The 22598-nt window shown below is 42.0% G+C and overlaps 1 protein-coding gene across 1 annotated transcript in view; it reads right to left on the reverse strand.

Annotated features, from left to right (window-relative positions):
• The window catches only part of Col14a1 (collagen type XIV alpha 1 chain), a 181500-nt gene that overhangs the window by 77915 nt on the left and 80987 nt on the right, over positions 1–22598 (reverse strand). Inside the window, exons 19-24 of the mRNA XM_041672101.1 lie at positions 21400–21551; positions 15244–15373; positions 13290–13412; positions 10904–11053; positions 9420–9536; positions 2269–2415 (exon numbers count right to left, since the gene is read on the reverse strand). Coding sequence (XP_041528035.1) covers positions 2269–2415; positions 9420–9536; positions 10904–11053; positions 13290–13412; positions 15244–15373; positions 21400–21551 — 819 coding nt within the window. The remainder of the gene's footprint in view (positions 1–2268; positions 2416–9419; positions 9537–10903; positions 11054–13289; positions 13413–15243; positions 15374–21399; positions 21552–22598) is intronic.

A 22598-nucleotide genomic window follows, 5' to 3' on the forward strand; every position in this document is an offset into this window, starting at 1 on the left:
TCAACCATTTTTAACAGTCAGACAATCACTGAATTTGAACAAAGAACTCAGCCTATGAGCCTGGGAACACAGCAATCAACAGCTTTGAGCAGATTGGCACCAGGAAAGTGCATAGACTAAATCTGAAAGATGTCCAAAGTTTTCAAAAGTAAAGGTCCAGAGAAAGCACATGATAATGAGACCCAGCTCCTCTTTGGCTCTAAATTGTGACTCCCAAGAAGACAATCGTGAAGATAGAAGTTTGTGTCCAATAAAACACAAGTTGAAAGCTCAAAGATATTAAATCTCTCCTGCCGATATTGGTGATAAGAAAATAGATATTTAATTTTACTGAAGAGTAAAAAGAGCCTCAGATGTGTTAACCACCCAAGACAATGATAGTAGAAAGTGTCTCTCAGAGATCCAAAAATACTTCCAAGTCATGCATACCAAAGACCTGTTAATGTCAAAAAATAGATGATGCATATCCATAAAGCAGAATTCTTTTCTCTTTTTTTAATTGTTTTTATTTTTCTTTGCTCTCCTCCCTTCCTTTACCCTCCCCTTCTACCCTCTTCCACGGTTTTACTCTTTTTTTTTATTTCTGTGTAGTACTCCATTGTGTAAATATACCACTTTTTTCTTGTCCATTCTTCAGTCAAGGGGCATTTAAGTTGTTTCCAGGTTCCAGTTATTTCAAATAATGCTGCTATAAACATAGGTTGAGCACATGTCCTTGTGTTATGATAAATATCTTGTGTATATACCAAAAAGTGGTATTGCTGGGTCTTGAGGTAGGTTGCTTTCTAATTTTCTGAAAAATCGCCATATTGATATCCAAAGAGACTGTACCAGTTTGCACTCCCACCAGCAATGCAGAAGTGTTCCTTTTTCCCCACAGCCTCTCCAGCATAAGTTGTCATCAGTGTACAAAACAGAATGCTAATCAACAATAAGAAAATCAAACACTGGATACACTTGAAGTCCTTGGTAAATTTCAAAGACATGCAGCAGATACAGAAGATTGTTGTATATTTTTACTCATATGAAGTGTCCAGGAAAGAGAAATACAAAATAAAGGGCATTACATGGGGTTCCATATGGGTGGAAAGGAAAGAGGTTATGGATAATATGTTTTTGAGTTGATGGAAATGCATTAAGATGGGAAAGTAGTGATGTCTAAATGATTCTTCAAATGTACTCAAAATAACTGAGTTGCTACATGAAATGGCTCTTAGAGTTTATGATATATAAATTATATGTCAGAACAAATATACATATGTTAAATATATTTATTGTGAAATACATTTTCTACATTAAAACTTTAGATGATTTTCCTTATTATATTTTAACCAATTTTGTAACAAAGCATCTCATTGGGTAGTAATGGCCAGCCTCTAACTCACAGAGATCCCCCTGCCTCTGCCTCCTTAGTGCTGCAATTAAAGGCATGAATTATTTTCTATCTGCTTATCAGGTGTGTTTTAACGGAATATGTTAATTGTGATTTCTTTCTCCATGGTTCTGGAAGCTAGAAGATCTATACAAGTTTTTAGTTCTCCGTAAATGCCATGCAGAACCAGAAGGAAATCCCACCACCCACCACCTATTCTGAAGTTCATCCTCAGGAATTTGAATTTAAATTAGAGATATTGAGCTAGGCACATAAACACCACTGCCCTCAACCTGCTACTATTAAATCTACTTTATCCATTTTAATGGCTGTGGCCTTCAGGTCAGGAACTTCGGATTAAAAGCCAACCCAAGAAGCTGATACTGTCCATTCCTTGGAACATATAAAATGTACTTTGTTTTAACTTTATACTTTGCTCTTCCATTCCATGCATCAGAGCTGGGCTTCAACTTGAAAAACAGCACAAGGACCTCCAGTTAAGGAGGCCATAACTCAGGGTCAGCTGGTTGGAACGTGTTGGCTCTGAGCCTGCCCTCATTGCTGTGGTAAAATAGCATTGTCCTCAAACTCAGTTTCACACACCACATTCCATGAATGCTTCTTATGCATCTGGGTCATAATGTAAATCATTGTTTCGAGTCTTTTGCCGTCAGATGGCCTTGTGGTCTCTTGTGCAACATATAGAGAATGGAAAAGTATAGGGACACTGCAAAGAATTTGGGGTGGATTAAAGGAGAAAAAAGTGCACTCCCCATACTCCTGGGCAGCAATAGCTACCGCTTTCTTAAATAAAGGGAAGAGGCAGAGCCATATCAATGTGCTATTTGCTCATAGTGAGGGGCAAATAGCACATAATCAGAAAACATTTGACTTACGTGTTCTTTGCATGATGCTCACACTTGGTCCCTCGATCTCCTGGAGCTTCGTGTAAACACTGATTTTATAGTCTGAATCTGGCTGAAGTCCATAGAAGCAATGCCTGTTTACACCTCCCCCCAAGGTAGATTCTTGCGCTTGTGTATCTACAATCAAAGAGAAACAGAACACACATATATGACAGGAAAAACACACAGTCATTAATTCTTGGCTTCCAAAATGCATAATAGGAATAGTCTCCGTCAAATAACCCCAGCATTTACATTCATTTGCAGTATTGTATCTCCAGATAAAGGTTTTATAAATCTACTTAATTTTTTCCTGTTAAACATTACATTTAATATGGACAAAAATAAGGCTTATCATTTTAAAAATCACCAAGTTCAAGCCCTTATTAGAAGAAGAATTATATGCATGCATCTTAACTCATCTGTGGCACTAAATTCTCTTTTATTCAACTTTATTCACCATAACATAGTCACATGGCCACAAATGACACAGAAGGACAGATCTTTAACCCCTTGCAACTTAGTATCATCTAAAACACTGTAATTGGAATCTGTTCTCAAAGAAACATGCACAAAGGCTTAGGGAACTATCAGAACAATGTAGGACAATGTAGGAGTTCCAGAGAGCCCGTTCTCTTCTCTGTCACCCTTGGTTTTTTGTTTATTTGTTTGTTTGTTTTTATTAATATTTTAATGGTGGGTTTCATCACAGCATTTCCATGCATGTTTCATTAAATTTATTTTAAGTAATTCCCCTTCTCTATTGTCCTTCCCTGTCCTCCTCCTTGTGGTCCCCTTTGTCTCCTCAAATAGACCCCACTTTGCTTCCACGGCACATGTGTTCCATTCCCCCCCTTTTCCCCCTTGTTCCGACGGAAGACCTCTTCCTCCTCCCTTAGTATCCCTCACCCAGACCCCCAGCTCAGTTTGACCTTCAGCTCATTATGTAGCTGAAAGCAACCTTGAATTTCTGATCCTCTACCTCCACCTTCTGAATGCTGGGGTGACAGATGTGAGCAACCATGCCATTTTATGGGGTGCTAAGGATTGAACCCTGGGCCTTGTGCAGACCAGGGGAGTATTCTATCCACAGACAACATTCCTCCAGTCTTGATGTTTAGCTGACACCTGTGTCGTGTCTGTCATCTCATGTCAATCATGTCATGTCACATCTATCCTGTCTTATCTACCATGAAGGAGACTCAGCAAGCTTAGAAGGCCATTTCTAATCTCCCTAACGGCACAATGAAACCCCTTTCTATTCTTTCAGCGTGGGCATGATGTTTAAGTGGTTTCAGGCCACAGAGACAGGAGTACTGTCTCCCAGTCACTGGTTCTCAGGCCCTTTTGGTCCAAGGATCTGTGTGGCCTACACCAACTGCACATCATCGCATCTTCTGTCTTCACTGCATTGAAGACACAAAGAAGGGTGGAAGAGTAACTATTGGTCCCCTTCTCTTTCCCCGCAAATTCAGAATAAAATCGCTACACTTCTCTGGAAGAATTAGTGCTGGCCCTAGGGTCTGGAATGAGAGGAGGTGGATTCACCATCTGCATCATTTATTGACAGCCTGTTTTATTCCAGGTTCCTTGATTGCTCTTCAGCGATAAGCCCCACCACAAATGACAGCTGCCAAAACATTTAGTGAATGTTTACCATGTGCCAAGAACTATCATAAAGATTTTATGTCTATTAATCCACTCTAATCTTACACCATTTGTAGTTATCGCCAATCTGAAGACAAGAAACTGGAGGCCAGAAACATTAACAAGTTACTACAGTCCCTAGCTCAGTCACTGAACTGAAACTTGAATTCAAACTCTAAATTCAGATCATAGAACTGTCCATTACTAAATCCTAAACAATGCAAACTAAAGACTCAGGATTTCAAAATGAGCAGTCTGAAAGTGGTGTACGCTCATTAGCTAGAGATCAGGTGAGGGGTCCTCGTAAGTACACGCTGGCTTTTGTTGGTTTTAAATTACTGAAAAGTTTCAGAATTAGGAATATCATTTATTTTTTTGCCATAAAGGATATCAGGCTGGAATGAAGAACTGGCATTACTACAAAAAGAACAACTATTAAAATTTTCCTCTAGGGGCCAGCAAGATGATTCAGTGGGTAAAGGTGTTTACCACCAAGTCCAAGGACTTGAGTTAGAGCCTTGGAGCCTACATGGTAGAAGAACGAACCCAGCTGCCACCAACGGTCCTCCACACTTGCTGTGGCATGCACGCACTCCCCCCTTCCCCATCACCAAATACCCAAATAAAACGTAACTTTAAAAACTTGCCTTGGGATTAATTCTAGATTCGTTTCCATAAATCATGTCCTTTGTTTTTCCTGAAGATTTTTTTTTAATTTGTGAGTATGTCTATGGGAGGGCATATCTCATTTTTGTGTGGGTACTGGAAGAGGCCTGAAGAAGGTATTGGATCCCTAAGAGCTGGAGTTATAAGAAGCCATTAGCTACCCAACAAGTGTCCTGGAAACTAGCTCGGGCCCTCTGCAAGAGCAGCAAGCGCTCTTAATGGCTGAGCCATCCCTCCAACTCAAATTGCATATGCTTCATCAAAGTCTTACAGCTGCTCATTGTTAGGAATTCAGAAACTGCTGTCAAAGGCTTCATGGATTCAATTGACGCATTACACATTTTGTTTAATGGTTAATAGAAACCATCTACTTCTCCAAATATATCACTTCAGAAGTCTAGTTTAAAAAACAACATATACAAAATAGAAAAATAGATGAATTAATTATTAAGTGAAAACATCAGAGAATTTTCGTCTCTTGAAAAACATGACATCTAGATATTAGCTTTGACTTTATATTTTAATCTGTATCAATATTTATGTATCATATAAACATTTTGAATTTTAGCTATGGAAAAATCTTGGCCTTTAAATTAAAGTTATTTGAAACTCATTTTTGAATTCTGTAAATATCAAAGAATTTCAGAAGTGAACTTTACAAAGTAATATTTGTTAATATATCTGCACTGGGCTGAGATATAACCTAGGGCTTCTCCAGCTTGAGTGAGGCCAGGGGTTGACCAGCATTACAAAAAAGAAAGTCAAGTATATTTGCTCACAATTAAATACGCCCTACCTTAGTTATTTCTCACACATCATATGTGCTGCTGAAGTGAAAAGCATCGTTATTGGGCCAGCAAGATGGCACCACTGGATAAGATGCCTTGCCCAGCGCACCTGCTGACCTGACTTTGATCCCTAGAATTCACTGAAAACTCCACAAAGCTGTCCTCTGACCTCCACACGGCCTGCCCCTGTGACAATAACACTAAATTTAAAAGCTGTGACCATTTTATGAGATTATACTTTACTGTGAAAGAAACAGACCTTGGAAACCCAGTGCTTGGCTTTGCTAGTCAAGTTCACTCTGGGGTTCCAAGGCTCAGAAACCCTCAATAACTGTTTCTCTCTGTAAGCACCCTTTGCAACCACCTGGAGGTCTCGGTAAGTTGCCCATACAGAAGCATTTCCTGATCCTACACATGGAGTAGAAAGGTCTATGATCACAAGAGCTCTCCATGGACTCTCCAGGGAATGGTCTCTAGAAATGCTCTGTCTCTGCCATTTATCATTTATCATGGATATCTGTGTACTTTAAAGACCCTTGAAAATGGAATATTAATGAGCTTTACTGAAAAAAATAATAAATCCATAAACGTTGGAAAATTGGAGTGGGCACATTAAAATTAATGGCAAATAGTATTAGTTTGACTCCCAACACTAACAAAGAGGGGCTCTGTGAGTCGGGATGTACGCATGTTGCTTTTGGCATGTGCCATTCAAGTCTAATGGCTTTGCCTTAAAGAAAAACAAGATCAAGAGTGATCACATGGTGACTAATTCTTTCAATCCCTCTGCCCACAGGAGAAAGTTAATTTAGTTTGATTTTCTGGAACAGGATAAAATGTTCCGTCTTTGTGTATTTATTTCTAAGAAGCAAGATAATCTAAATTCTCTGGATTGTTATCATGTTGGTAATGATGTCACCACCTTGACTCCCCCATCCAGTCCCCCAAAATGCCTTGAGAGGCTCCTGATGGCCATATGTAGAGAGACGATGAGGGACCAGGACAAGGATCATATGAGAATATTATGGCATAAAATTTTATGGCATACTTTCTTTTCCTGGGTTTCTCAAATACCTGATCTCCAATACCGTGCCTCTGTGTCTGTCAGTTTGATTTTGCAGTGGGTTCTGTGTACATTTCTTTTGAACGTAGGTCTTTGGTGAGGTAGATAGCTACTCCGATACACTGCAATCCTCTCTCCCAGATAAAGACACTACCACAAAGTTGGCATCTGAGCGCCTAAAAGGAGAGAAGGGCAGAGGTGCACCCTCTGAACTCTTTCCTAGGTGGTCTACAGGAATGTTCTACATATTAGGGAGAACACACAGCATTGGGCCTTTGGCAGGAACACAGAGAAATGCTGCATCCCACCTTGGCTGCCACGTCAGCCTGAAAACAGATGGGGAAGAAGGGCAACTGGGATGTCATGTGGGCGCTCACAGGTGACTGAGTTGCCAATTCAAAGTCCCTCACTTTTATCTACGCCAGAATTAGCCAAAGCCCATGCCTGAATTTGGCAAATGGATAACTGACAAGTTTCATTTCAGTCTCTTCCCCAGAGGGGCCTTGTCTTGCTGGTGATCTCCCCCCTCCTAGCCATAAAAATGTCAAAACGTTCACACAAGCACATGTCTTTTGCCTGCCAGCCTTGAATGGCATCCTTCTTTCTTTAGATCCCTCCCCTCCCCTCTTCGTAATTATAATCTGGACAGCATTAAATACCACCCTGATATTCCTGGCCATTGCCACCAGACACAGTTAGTGAAAGTGACCAGGTCCAACCAGTCTGTTTATTTCATCCCTGTGCACTCAATGACAGATTTAGGGGCATGTGATCAAACCAGACCAGGATGACTCAGTTTCTGGACTTGTGTTGGAAATATTGGGAAAGAAAATTCCCTTTTCACCACGCCTGTGAAGCTAGGAGCTGGAAGGATGTCACTCTGGGTGCGACTGGAGCCCACTCACAGAGCAGGGCAGAGAATTCAAAAGCTGACTAGAGCAAGGCTCCGTCTCAAGGACTCTTTTCAAACACAGGATCCAGATGTGCCCTGAAGCCAGACTCTCCCAGCCCCACTACTGATTAGTCAATAAACTGACCCTTTGTTTATCTCCCTTTCTTTAGGTGTCTGTAAGTATAATAAACAAGTTTGAATGGTGCGACCTGGAGGGTTTGCTTATACTTGGAAATGGGTGGGTAATTGTCACTGTTAATGATTTCAAATAAGGGCATTCTGGAGAAATCGAAGCTTAGAGTTAGCTGACAGGAAGCTGAGGCTCCAGTAGAAACATCTTTACTGATGTCACACCAGAGTAAAGGTGTACATGATAAGGCCCCGGGGAATATATGAGGGAAAAAGAATATATACTCATTCAAGGCTAGAAACAGGACTGAGGCATTCAGCAGTCAGTGGACCCACCCACCATAGAACTTTCTCCAACACAGGAGCAACCAGGCCTCATTTCTCCCTGTTAGCTCCTCTGGCTGGGTCTGAGGGAGAGAAGGTCCTGCAGAGGCAATATATTTAGCCAATAAAATATGTCGCATGGTCAAAACCCGGGACTCATCTGCCCACTGGAATGACAGGCATCTTACCACAAGTAAGGGTAGGCAGAGGGCCAGAGCAGCAATCACATATCCCAGTAAGATGAAGGTGCTCCACCCCAACCCTCCCCCTTCCAAAGAAGAAACCCAATCCTTTGAACTGAATTCCATCAGCTGAAATAGCAGACCTGCATTCCCCTCAGTTACCCTCACCTTCACCTCACCAAACCTTCTTTTTGACAGCTCTTGATTAGAATCTGTAGCTGATAAATGTCATCAGATGAGAGGCAACTGAGCTAGCTTGGCATCTAAATCCCTCAGCGAAAAATGTTCACGACAAGTAAAAGAAACAGCACTTCTGTACATTCTATGACTATAGTGATTCAGTTTGAAAGGTTTCTGGCAGACTGAAAATAATTCTGAGGAAGTGTTTAAGACTTAGGCATTCTGACTCGTTTTGTGGCCACCAAAGGCCTTGGCTTCAGAGAGAACACTCTGTGGTTTGGGTTTACCAGATCAAGAGTTATAACCACTAATCCTATCTTCTGATAAAGAATCTCAGTGCTTCTCTGCAAATATATTATCCTAAAATCTTGAGCAAAAAAAATACCTCTAATTGGTATTAATTCCATTCATTAAGCTAATTTTCCTCCATATCTTTATCAACTCAAGTGGTAAATTATTTTTTATAAAATATGACTATCTATAAGAACTTAGGTTTTCTTTGTAAGTTCTTAAGCCACACAAAAGGACACATTATTGAGGTTCAGTCTGGCAGGGTGGCTATATAGCTTAGTATCTTTAAACCTAACAAATGCCAACAAATATTAACCTTGCTATATTAAGTGTGATTATAAAGGGATATGAAATAGAGCTCAAATTCTGCAGTTGTTTTTCCACTCGTGGTATATCTTTCATTTCCTTTGGCATAAACATCCATAATTCATATTTCATACAAGCACAAAATTTATAGTTTTTTAAACCTTTTCTTGTCCTCACTGTTTATTCTATTTTAAATTAACTCCTATGGAAGTAGGCAATGTCAGGCTTCTATTACACTAAGGGAACCAAGGACACAGTGGCATAAGTCTATGGAGACACTACCTTGGCTGGACCTGACAAAAAAATGTTCTAGAATGTTCCTTCAACTGCTCATAATCTATAGGAGACCTGCTTTCAAATGGTCACACTAGTTTATTAAGCCATATTTCTATTTTATGGATTGAGTCAAATGTGGTATTTCTTTATTTTGAAACTAATCATAACCAAGGCTATAACTTCTCACAACCCCCCACGAGGGGAAAAAACAATGCTATGGTAATATTTGTTACAGATGAGAAAACTTCAAGAGTTAAGGTCAGCTGGTCTGCTGTCTCGTTCTGCATCTCTGAGCCCTGAACCTGCAGCTCCCAGAACAGGACTCTGCTGTGATGTGGTTTGTCCTCCATGGTTTGCACAGAACCAAGCATGTAAGCACTTCACAGAACTGTACTTACCTTGAAGGGATTCTAGAACTATCCTATAGGCTGTGGCATGGCGGTGTATTTGCCACCGAGCACACAAGCTTGTTGTTTCAACCTGATGGGCTTGGAGATCTGTCACACCTAAGAACACTGTAACGAAACAGAAAGAAAGCTATGTCACACTGCAGACAGCACACAGATTATACCTGGTTCTGGAGGTAACTGATGGGAAAATTCTCAGCCAGGGCACTAGACTCAGAAGCGGGAAACTTATCAAGCCACATAAAATGGAAAGAACAGAAGAAAATTATTTTATCACTTAAATGTATACAAAACAAGACCCATGAAGCAGACTGTCTGCTATTCCTAAATGAAAAGGACACATATATTCTTAGGGAAAAGGTAAAATGCAATGAGTACTTTGCATACATTAGCTCCTTCATCTACGCCATGGCTGCGAAAGGACAGTTACTGTCTTCATCTTAGAATTGAGAAGCTTTGGCTCTGAGAAGGTAACTACTTTGTCCAGGGCGATCACTAATACAAAGCACAGTAAAGTCTCCCATCAATATTCTCTGACTGTAAGTCTAAGAGCAAGGTGCATGCTACTGCTAGCACACGGGCTTATTTTCCTGAGTGCTGGGTCACATCATCTTCGTCTGTATGTTATCTTCTTTTGTTCTGCTTGCTTTTGTGACAGGGTCCCTGTATGATGTGGCTGTGGCTGTCCTGGAACTCCCAGAGACCTGCCTGCCTCTGCCTCCTGAGTACTGGGATTAAGGTGTGTAATCCCTAAGTATAAAAAGTACCATCTTGTGTTTATCATAGGTATATGGGTTTTTAAAAATGTATTTGTACCTAAAAAAATGTAAGTTGATCTAAAGAAATGAGTCCAGTAGGTGATGTGGACGTATATAACAAATGCCAGAACAATACAACACATCTGTTGAAACCTGGAAAGCCCTACACAATTCCGTTGTGTGTCTAAGGGTTCTGGTACCAATGAGAAATTCCAAACTGAAAGTCCACATAAGAATATAAGAAGTCCTTAGCGTGCTGTGACATGCACTTTTAGAAAATAGTGGTGGTGTGTGTGAGAGAGAGACAGAGACCGAGATCATATGTGTCGATGGTGGGGAGCAATACTTTCAGAAAAGGCAAATTTCTCCTTGGCCCAGCTTTAACTGACACTGGCCATGCCAAACTACAGGCTGCTTGGAAAAATTCACCTAATTTGAAAAGGGCCAACAGACTTTTCCAGAGGAAAATCCCTATCTGCAACCATCAAGCCGATTGGAAAAAGCAGCTGCTGGCATCTGCCTGCCAACTAGGACTCTGGACGGCCCTGAGAAACTGCCACACCCTTCTTTCCACAAGATGCCATCCAGAGAGGGTAACGAGGAGGAAAGAAAAGCCAATGGTTGCACTGAAAATGGAGCTGAGAGACGAGACACGGGTGAAACCAAGCACAGAGCCACTGGCGGGGCTGAAGCGAGCAGACATTAAATCAGGCTTACGGGTTTTCACGAGGCCAGTCAGAGCATCGCTGAAGCCTGCGGCCTGGGAAGCAAATATCTTCACGTTATAGTCCATCCCACTGAGGAGATTGGTGATAACAATGGTGTTAATGTCGGCGCCCACGAACGTCTCCAGAGTTTGACCGGGTACTGAAAGAGACAGAGTATACACTCCAGTCACGACACACACGCGTTCTCAGAGAGGACTACTCAGCCAACTCTTGACAGTTGCCCAGGATGGCCCAGCAAGCCAACAATGAGGCTGAGGCTGGAGTCTAGCATCATCTGTCTCGAAAGTCACATCTTAGTCCTTTTCCGGCAGTGTTTTATCCTTTGTAGTCCCAAAGTTGGTGTACCTCACTGATCCACTCATCTCCTACCTTATTCTGCCTTCTACATTGCAAGAAGTGGTCAGCACTTGCTCAGGTGAAGTAATTCCCGACTGCCTTCACTTAGTTAGCTGCTTTGCTCCCAGCGCATGTCAAGGACAGAAAGCCCTATCCTGGACACCAGACCACACCTTGTCATAGGAAGATCTGTGCAGAGGTCGCCACTATAGCTCCATCTCCTGCTATACCATCGCCAGATTTTGAGGCCTTTGTACCTTTGACTGGACTCAACTCTCTGGTGTCTCACGTAGTAAGAACATTCTGTGCTGCGTCCTATTCTAATTGTTCACCTGGCTGTCTTTCCTTTTATGTGTCTACTCTTTAAAGAGCTTTGAGTTAGTGGTAATTTCTAAACACTCTTCACTTTCCCCCAGATACCCACTTCTAGCAGCCTGTTTATGTGTTTCTGGGGGCATGTGTTGTGGCAGTCATAATTCCTATGCTATAAAGATCACATGTAGCTGCCTCTCCAGGAAAACCCCAAGACTACTGACATGCTGGACACAGCAGGACGATTATGCTGAGGCAGGAGAGTGCTGTGAACTGAAAGATATTTGTACTCAGAAAGTATGATAATGTATTTTTCAGAGGACCCGGAAAGCATACATAAGGATTTCTACAAACTAGCATACAGCTTAGACCTCTAACAAAGAGACAAAGGAAATAAAATCAGCGAGGGGTCTGGAAAGAGTCAGGGCAGAGCAGGCCACTGTCTATGGCCACTCTTATTTTCTTGGTTCATAAAGATATTTTTCCAAGAGAAATTGGAAATGGGACTATCACAATCACCTGAGCTGGATAATTATCAGAAAAGGAAAAATGAAGATTGAAATAAGGGCAGTAGCAATGCCTAAATTGACAGATTGGGACCACTGACGTTTTTGAGAGAAAAAGCAGTTTTCCATGGCCCTCAAAGAGCTTTTAACTGTTTTTTTTTTCCTGCCAATTAAGAATAACTGGATTTCAGATTTCTGCTGAACAGCCAGAGTTCTGAAGGTCAGGTCTAGAAAATTGAAGAGATATTTATAATACATATATTTTCCTGTTTAAACTCCCATGAGAATATGAAGGTTAGAGAGGCAGAATTGTAGTGGCTGCTGCTACCCAAGTTCCCCTTCACTGTCTATAGACCAGAACCAAAGCATTCCCTGTTTGAATTGTTCATCTGCCTTTAAAATATAATGATGTAGGGGACACACATTGGAGGGGCAAAAAGTAGTTGGAAGAGGGAAATGGGGGCAGATATGATCAAGATCCATTGCATACACATATAATATTATCAGGGAATAAAGACACATAAGAGTATAGAGTGATCTGGAGGTAGAAAAGAAAGAGTCTCTCATGAAGTCATTTTTCACTTTGATGGGTTTTACCCCACAACATGCTTTTTTTAATTGAAGACAAAGAAAAGTTTGTTGATGGAATTTACCCAGCTGACCCAAGAAGAAACAAAAGAAAAATTCCAAAGTACAGATTTTAACAGAGCTTACACATCTGTTGAGCCAAGCCCAGCTTTCCTTAGACTCATTCTCTACCTAGGCTAAGGTTAGGTCGGGGAAATGCACATCGAGTAGACATTCTACTCTGTTCACTGGTCTGCTGCTAGATTTCTACCTGAGGTCATCAATCCATCCTTCTAATGATGTCTGCCCATCAGGTGGGGACATTATGCAAAAACATTCTCCTCAAAAAAGACAGGAAGCAATTCTCAGCTGTTTACTATGTAAGATCAAACACCTGATAGACAGTGACCAAATGTTCTTAAATTATACTTGGTGTCGGTGATTTGCTGTCAAGCCTGGCCATTTGTGTTTGACACCTAGAAGCCACTCAATGGATGGAGAGACCTGACTCCTCCAAGCTGTCCTCTGACCTCCACTTACATGCTCTGGCAAAGGAAACCACAGACACACACACACAATTTTTTTAATGTAATTAAATTTTTTTAAAAAAAAATTTTCTTGAGCTGTCTACTCGTGGTTCTAAGAGGACCTTACCGCTCACAGGCTTGTAGACAATCCTATAGCCCTTCACAGGGGCAGATGGTGGGTCCCATGTTATGCGCAACCGGTTGTACCATTCTTCCGAGACCCGTAAGTTTTGAGGTCCAGAAGACGGCACTGTGCAGACAGAGGAGGGAAAGAAAGAGGTTCAATATAACTCCCTTCTTGGTGACCTTCTCTTGTTGTTAGTGAAATCGAAGTTGTTTCCCTACAGTGCTAAACACGTTTGCAAGTGATAAAGCAATAAAGCTCACAGTTGGGGGTCTGTGGGTGTTTTTTAAAAATATATATGTGGAAAATTGCTTTGGGGATGGATGAGTTCTAGCTGAGATCCAGAGGTTCATTCAAAGTTCTCTTTTCAATTAACCTTAATCAAAAATAAAATCGAATAATGCTTATTAAAAACCTCTACCTTTGCACCAATGTGGTCCACATACACCAAATGCACGTGCCAGTCAGTGTTCAGGATGCTACCCGTACAGTGTGACTGGTAATTATCCCTGGTGGTGAGAGGTGGGGAAATTTCTGCTTCCTTCTTTATGCTGAATAAAACCCACATGCAGGAGTAAGGCACAGAACTTAATCATTGACATGGCTCTGCCCTCAACACCATGTGACTCTTAGCCAATGATGATGGGTTCAAATGGTCACCAAGTTTTTAGACCCTTTTTCCGTTAAGAACCGGAAGCCATCAGTCTCTGTCTGAATTTGGGTAGATTCTCTACTATGCTAGCCACAGACTATATGGCAGTGACACTCCTTGGAAATCTTCCCCTTATAGTGCAGGGTCACCATGGAGAGCCTCTGATGTGAATGGGTAGAGACGGCTGACCCTGTAGCTGTCCTCACCAAGAGGACATGTAGCAAAATTGCCTTAGACCTTTCAGGTTGACTGAGCCACAATGTGAATACCAGTGGGTAATGATAATTTCTATCATTATATATGTATATATAATTTATATCATTATATATGTATATAATTTATATCATTATATGGTGCAAAAGAATTTCCTAGCAAGCCCTGATTCCTTGACCCACAGTGTCAGAAAATATAATAAGCACAGCTACCGTTTAAAGCCACTAAATTCTGGGTTGGTCTTTATGTAAGAACAGACATTAATAATAGCAAAAAAGGCAGATAAGAGTTAGGTATGCTGGCTCCTCATTTAACTTTGGTCAATGCATCTTTAGAACACCTCCTTGGGACCATGTGGTACTGCTGGAAGTTGGCATACAAAAGTGAACTGTATAGATGGGCTCCCCAACACTGGAACCTCTGAAATTGTGGAAGGAAGTAAACCTTCTCTCTTTTTAGTTGGTTGTCTCAGTAGTGGGTTACAACAACAAAAGTCTGACTAATTTGAAACAACAGAGGTTGCTAAGGGGTGGGTATATGAGCAAACTAGTACTACAAAGGGTATCACAGCATAAGAAACCAAGGAGAGAAATAACTGCTTTCTATTTTCTACTGTAGTGGTGATGGTTACACTAACCCATGCATGTATTAAAACTCAGAACTGTAGTAAAAAGAAGGCACATTTGCCATGTGCTTATTTAAAAAAACAAAATTATTTCAATAAAAGGAAAAGAGTGGGGAAAAGAACAGAAGGACACCACGGAGAGACTTGGATTGTCGTGGTCCCACGAAATGAGGAGAAAGTTCAAGGGCCTGAGGACTCTGCCTTAGTGAATCATCAGGACTTGTGATGAGCCGTGAGGCAAAGCTGAAAGATCACTTCCGTAGTGCATGTCATGTCAGCTTTCATAGAAAATAAAGCTGCAGCCCACTGACGCTAAACGGCTTGCTCGAATCGCACTGTTCATGGGTGTGGCGTCAGGATTCTGACAGATTTTCTGACCCCTAATCTTTGGAGTTTCTATTGCCCTATACGTTACCCATCACAAGTGATAGGCAATATGGTGTCCAAGGAGCCAAACAATCACTTACAAGTTCTCCCAGGGGCGGAGACGCTGACGCCTTCTCCGGTTGTATAAATGGGAGTCACCGTGACTTTGTATTCGGTGTCTGGAGTTAGAGTCTTCAGAAGGATATTGTTCTGCATTCCTGGCACCAGAACCTGAGCAGGAAGTAAAGTACCATGACCTGGTAAGACCTCTTCCCACTGCCCTACTAAGGAAGTGTTATGGTAGACATTTTGAAAGCATTAGGAGTGAGACAAGCTTTGAAAGTGATAAGAAAAGGAAAGGCATCCATGCAAAAGCATTTCCCCCTGCCATGTCCCTCACAAAACATCAGCCTGTAATCTCTACTACAGGAGGATTAACTCTGCTCAATGTCTTCTCAACATTCGTGGGGAAGACGGAATGACCATCTGCGTAGTCAGCAGGTGCTTATGGTTAAAACATTCACTCTGCAACACAGACTGGTGCTTATCGGCTCTGAAATGACTTGAGCAGCCTCTGGTGAAACCAGCCTCCCCTATTTTCCTTCCTCAGTGATAACCTGACCCCAACATTTTATTCTTTCAATTAGAAGGGATGGATGGCAGCCAAGAGCAACAGAGCCAAGCACTGGGAGCCAAGTTTTGTTGAGTTGAAACATATTTAACCCAACACTAAACACTGCTGTAGCTTTCTTACATCTGAAAGGCAATGTCCTTCCTCCATCTGGATCCACTAACCTTCTGTCACTAAAGATGCCAGAAAAAGAAACCCAAAGGCAAGGGGGACCCCTCACCCAACTGGTCCACGTGGCACCCAGTATAATTTTGCTGTTTCTAAGAGACTGCTCTGGACCACGTCCTCACTACAAAATCCTGTGCTTGTGTTCCAGCAGTCAAATTCTGGCACTTCTATGGACTGTTGGGAACTTAATAATCACTGGGAAAAAATGTGAGGATGTAGGAACTGACCCAAGGGGGCTTAAAAGAGTCACAAGACCAGGACAACCAGAGAGGTTTTCCATTCCACTGCTGGGTGAGATGCCAACAAGCTGAGGCCATACTGTCTCCTTCTGAGTTGAAGGAAGGAACCCATCCATCTTGAAGTAAGTCCGAGAAAACCTTGTGGTGAGTCCAGAAGCACCTATTGCTATGATACAGCTAAGTTTCGGCATGCCACAGTGTTGTGTATGAGAAAGGAAGTCGGCCTTTGGTGACCATGGTTCTGCTCATCTAGAGTAAGACACTGGAGTGTACAGGTTGCATCGTGTGGGATCTTGGGAAGCAGTTATAAAAATAGCAGCTCTGTTTTAATCCAGAATGACTTAGTCGACCCTGGCATGAAGGAGCTGAAAGACAGCCGTGGGTGCCCTGACATGCATTGCCCCATCAGGGTGGCTTCCGGAGGGGTGCCTCTCTTCAACAGAGTGCTGGAGCAGAGCCCAGACGTTCATTCCAAGCTGTCTAGCAAACCACCCAAGTAGAGCCTCTTTAAATAAGGTCAGGTCTCACACTGAGAAGTGTATGGCATTGTTGTCGGTCAAATGCAGCCTGTAGAATACTATAAAGCAGCGCAATACCTCTGGAGGATTCCCCACTGCTTGCCAGGAAGTAACTGCTGTAGTTTATAACAGCAGCCCTCATTAAGCACCAAATATTTTGTGCCAGGTGCTACTAGAAGAATCTGAACCCATTACGTTATTTCATCAAGGCCGTAACTTTTTAAAATAGAGACATCACACTCATTGTGGAAACAGACCCGCATGGCCCAGCAAAGGGGCTACATTGAAACCTCAGAGATCTGATCTAGGTCTTGCTTAACGTTTGGGGCTTATGCCATACAAGTACAAAGAACAAACCCCTTTCACCCTGCTATTCATTCCCAAAAGTAAAACGGAAATTCCTTCTAGGGTATGCAAATTTCATTCTGTTCGAGCGTTGCTTGTTCAAGTAAAGGAGAGTAAGATTATGTATATTAACAGAAGCTCCTCCTAAACAACAAAAGCTTCAGTCATAGCAGATGGCTCTTTTTATTTTTAAGACAAATCTATGAAAGATGTTCATGATTAAATGGGACGCAACCACCACTAGGGAGTTAGCTTCATGTTCTTAATTTTTTCTGGCATGGAACTCTTTTGTCTGGTTCTACCAGAGATGTCTGGATCACATGCAACAAGCTGTGACCTGCAGAAGAAACTAGAGTCCCTGCATTTTGTTGTGTTTCCTGCTTACAAAATTCTATTGTAGATCACGGTCTTCATATGGTAATAAAGGATGCTGGAGAGTGGCGTTGATGGCATTGCTGTGACTCCATAAATGGCTGTCAAGATCCAGAAAACCTTAATGTTAATATCTGGACTCAGCCTGTAGGACACTAAGACACACTTTAAGTAGCCCCCCTTTTTAAGATTTGTTTATTAATTATGTATACAGTGTTCTGCCTACATGTGACCTTGCAGGCCAGAAGAGGGCATCAGATCTTAGTGCAGGTGGTTGTGAGCCACGATGTGGTTGCTGGGAATTGAACTCAGGACCTCTGGAAGAACAGTCAGCGCTCTTAACCACCGAGCCATCTCTCCAGTCCTAAGTAGCCCCTCTTTAGACACTGTCCACCAGTCAGAATTCAGTTTGTGGTTAACAATGACACACAGGCCGTTGGATGCTGGAATCCCAACCAGCCATTTACAGGAGAGGCACCTCTACTCTGACAACAAAACTGAGGTCACAGCCATTGTTGTTTCTTCGTGTTTTCAAGCCCTGTCAGAGTCCATCCTGATGAAATATGGACAGCTGCTTTTATATGTTAGAGTTCAATCTATTCTCTTTGAAGTATTTGGTAGACTTGACTATGACTAAGTGGACAAAAGTAATTCACCTACCCGAACTGGTAAATTTAGCTCCTCTGCTTTTCATTTGGTTTACAACACTATATGTGTTTACAGTTCTCCATCCTGAGGATTGTCTCATCCTTTGCCCGTGCAAGTACAATCAACTTTAACAGTCAAAGAAAACTTGGAAAGATGGTAAGAGAAAATATGTCTGTTACCAGGGCACATTTTCTTCTTCTTTGATTTCATAGTATATCTTAGTCATCCATCTTTCCTGAGCAAGCACCGTGTGTGTGTGTGTATGTGTGTGTGTGTGTGAGTGTGTGGTGTATGGTTTTATGCAAGATCATACATGTGTAGATATATATATATGCATGGATGCACATTGTATGTATGTGTGTATGTTGAGGCCAGAGTACCTGAGTATCATTCCTCAGGAAATCCACTGTTTTGTTTTTGAGTCAGGGTCTCTCATTAGTCTGTTACTTATGGAGTAGATTAGGGTAGCCAGTCGCAAGCCCAGATATCCACCTATCTCTGCCTCCCCAAGGCTGGAATGACAGGAGCATCACCACACCCAGGGTTGATCTTTCAAACATGGCTTTGGGAAATGCAACTCATTCCTCATCCTTACAAGGCAAGTGCTTTTATGCCTAAACTATCTCTTCAGTCCAGACATCATTATTGTAAGATATCATTTGGTCCACATGAATTCATGGCCTTTGGACTTTGTCCTTGGCCTGCATCTCCCTCTTCTACTTTACTTTCATATCCTAAACTCAGACGCATCTGACTTCTTACCTCACTAATGTAGTGATATTCCATTTGCATTTTAATAAATAAAGCCTGCCTGAAGATCAGAGAGTAAAAGAGCCCCACTGGTCAGCCTTACAGACCAGGCAGGTTGACACACACCTTTAATCCCAGTAGCCACACAAATTTGCCATAGAAAAAGGGCAGTGCATGCCTTTAATCTCAGGATGCATGCCTTTAATCCCAGTCCTAGAGAGGAATATAAAATGGGAGGAGACAGCTCTCACACACAGTCTCCTTCTGAGATTCCTGAAGGCAGGATCGCCATTTCAGACCGAGGTCGAGGTAAGAGCCAGTGGCTGGCTGTTTTGCTTTTCTGAACCCCAATTTCTGTCTCTGGGTTTTATTAATTGTGTTACACACTAATGATGCAGGATGGGGTGGGGTCTTGGTGGGGAAAGCACACACCACCTAAGCGTGAGTGTATGACTTCAGAACCCTACAAACATCTGGGCGTGGAACACATGTCTGTAATCCCAGCTCTAGGAGAGTGGGGACTGGCAGATCCTGGAGGTTTGCATGTCATCCGGTCCAGTAAAATGTCAAGCAGCAGATTCAATAAGAGACCCTGTCCCAAAAACAGGTTGAATGACAACCAGAGTTAGCCCCTGGCCTCCACAGGAAAAGTGCCTGGGCCTCTCTCTCTCTGCCTCTCCCTCCCCCACCCCCTAATTATCTAATTAGCTGGATAATTAAAAGAACACATCATCACATTTGTGTAGCAGTAGCATTTGGTAAAATACATCTATAAATTCTCAATGCTCTGATCAGTCTATTAATTCCTAAAGTGCCTGTAGTTACAGGTGCTCGTCTAATTAATTAGAATTCACTAAAGGAGCTTGGAATTTGCGGAACTCCTCTTCCAGGGTAGAAAACAAACACTCTGCTGCACAGTAAACTTATCAATATCTTTTCACTTTCTTTACAGCTTTGTTTAACTGGGACAGACGAGGACTCTTTATCTTTTTCCCTTCACTTGGGTGTCCGAGTGTTTCAAATATAAATAGTGCTAAATAAAAGAAAATCTCGAAGGGACCACAGTCTAGAAGCCATCCAATGTCAATGTAATTATTATTATTATTATTATTATTATTTCAGTTTGCAGAGTTTGCAAGGGCACGTGTGAGATTAAATTTCTACCTTTTCCAAATCAGCAGGAATTAGCACCAAGAAGCTAAATGTGCTTCTTGAAAACTAAAAGGAAAGCATCTCATGCTGAGAGGTCTCTGTGGGTCTTTATTTTTAGGAATGGAATTATAGTAGTGGGATAATAACAGGGAAAATAAAATGCCCAAATATTATATTTAATTGGCACACGTAAGCTTTTCACTTTGCCAATCATGAATCATGTGGAATGCAATTATTGTCAGAGTGAAATTACAGTGCCGTCTGAATTAAGTGTCCAGTAACTTTCCAGAAGCACTCTGAGACCCACGGCATGAACCTGCTGTGATCGGAGAAAGCCCTCAGACCAACAGCATGAGCCTGCAGGCTATCCACCATGCACAAGGCCCTGCAGGCCCTCACTCTGCCCTGTAATGATTCTTCCATCACCTGGAAATAAATAACGTTGGGCTCAGACAATTTTTTTTTTCCATCAAAGTCTTCATAAGTTAAAAAGGCAGGGACAGGGCAATTCTTGAGCAACGATGAGTTTTGGAGACTCCTCCCTGGAGCATTGAAAATGACACAGCAAAAGAAAAAAGCGCTAGTAATGATACAGTGATAAACAGAGCATTGTGCCGTGAATAAGAAGTCAAACACTTTCTGCTAAAAACCGGAGCCCTCTCCTGTGTCTGGATACATATATAAGAAATAATCTCTAAGGGGACAATGTGATATAAACTAAGAAAACCTGGGGGGCCATGATTGAGAGTATACCAGGTTTGCCACCCAGCAATTTAAAGGAAATGCATCACAAATCCCTAGAGGAGATGCCCATGGTTGAGAATAAATAGAAAATAGTTAAAAATATGCTCAAAATGAGCTGATGTCAGCGACAAATTGGTAAACTGTTAGAATGCCCTTCAGTGCTTTGCTTAAAGGCTTTGCAGTAGACTCCCAAGAACAGCAACAGAAAGTTTAATCCCTGCCTTGAACATTTTACATAGGCATCTATTTATATGTATACAAACACAAGTGTGCAATGGTCCTTGGTCTAATCTTGATTTAGTTTGCTTTTGAAATAGAGAGGGTCTAGCTGTGTTGCCGGCTGGTCTTTAACTCCTGGGTTAGGGTGATCCTCTTGCATCAGCCTCCCTAGGAACTACAGACCCATGCCTCTATGTCTGACCTAATGGCTATTTTATAACCCAATTTAGGTTATAAATGGACAAGGCAGTAAGTGCAATACCAGAAGAAAGCAGCAGAGGCTTGATTAGCTTGAAACAGACTGCGTGGGGCAGGTTTTAGAATTAGACAAGACAAGATGAAACCAAGAGAGAAGTTTGGACTGAGCAAGAGCATCAGTTTCTGCAGACATGGAGTCAGCAAGCAATGAGCAGGAAAGCAGCTCCACCAACAATGGCTGTGTGACTCCCGGTCAGCTGTGGTTATACAAACCGTTCCTACCACTTCTTCCATGGGGTCCCCTTGGGCTGTCAGGTAGGTCACCCGAAACTGCTCCACATTGCTGTCAGAAATGTCCCATGTGACCCGCAGGCTAGTAGCAGTTTCATCATCTACAACCAGATTTCTGATTCCCGTCTGGAGAACTGGAATAAATACAACCAGGGATTAAAGACCTTGTAGCCCATCATAACCCAAAATGAGACACGGATACCATCTGTGGGGTAGCACCCAGCATCATTCAGGGCAGCCTTATGAGGGATACCCATGTGAACCAAGAGCTCCATGTTCGTCTCTGACAGAGAACCGAAGGAGAGCCACTGGACTAAACTCAAGATGGGGCATGGTCCTGAGGGCCTCATACTAGTTACTTCTTGGAGAAGTGGCTTTGGAGTACCAGATCTCACCTCTCTAGGGTGGGGTGCAGCATCCAACGCAATCCACTCACCACCCCATGCTTATTTTAACTGTACCCATGCAAGCATAGTTCCTCAACACAGACTGTCTTTATCTTTTCAGCCCACACAAGTTATCTTTTCCCATACACATTTTTTTCCTGGGATATTTGCCCAAATTTCTTCACCTGTGTCCACTGGAACATGCATCTTCATCTACCAAGGTATCCCTTCCCTCATATGCTCCTTTTTTTTCAAAGTTTTCCCTTCTACACTGACTTCCTCTCCTCCTCCTGTCCATCCCCTCTTTCATTCACTCATAAAAACACTCACAGAACCTGTCTTCAATCATATCATGTAGATCTTTGACACATGCATAACTCTTGAGAAAAAAAAGATAAAAACGACACAGAGTTGCCAGGAGACTTAATTGGTATACCTATGGTATACTACCTGACAGGGGAATTGTGGGAAATTCTCAGATCAAGGCAGAGTTCCAGAACTTGGGTGCCAAGAATGAAAACAGGAACTATCAAGAGAGAACTTGTATGTTCCAATAGATAGACCTTAAGGCCCAAATAAAGATTAGCTGGAGAATAAATAAATGAAAGAGTGGGTGAATGGGTAATGAAGATCTCCTGAAGTGTTTCGGATGTAGAGATAAAGGGGTGTCTCACTTATTTAACTCAGACAGATAGTTGGGAGGTCGCTGCAGTAGAGAGAAAAGCTTAGCTGATACAGAATAAAAGTCAAGTCTCAGGTCCCCACAAATGGCACCAACGTGGACAGCTACATTCA

Source organism: Microtus oregoni, unplaced genomic scaffold, assembly GCF_018167655.1.
Source record: "Microtus oregoni isolate MIOR12 unplaced genomic scaffold, Mior012 000022F_ref0000154, whole genome shotgun sequence".
NCBI lineage: Eukaryota > Metazoa > Chordata > Mammalia > Rodentia > Cricetidae > Microtus > Microtus oregoni.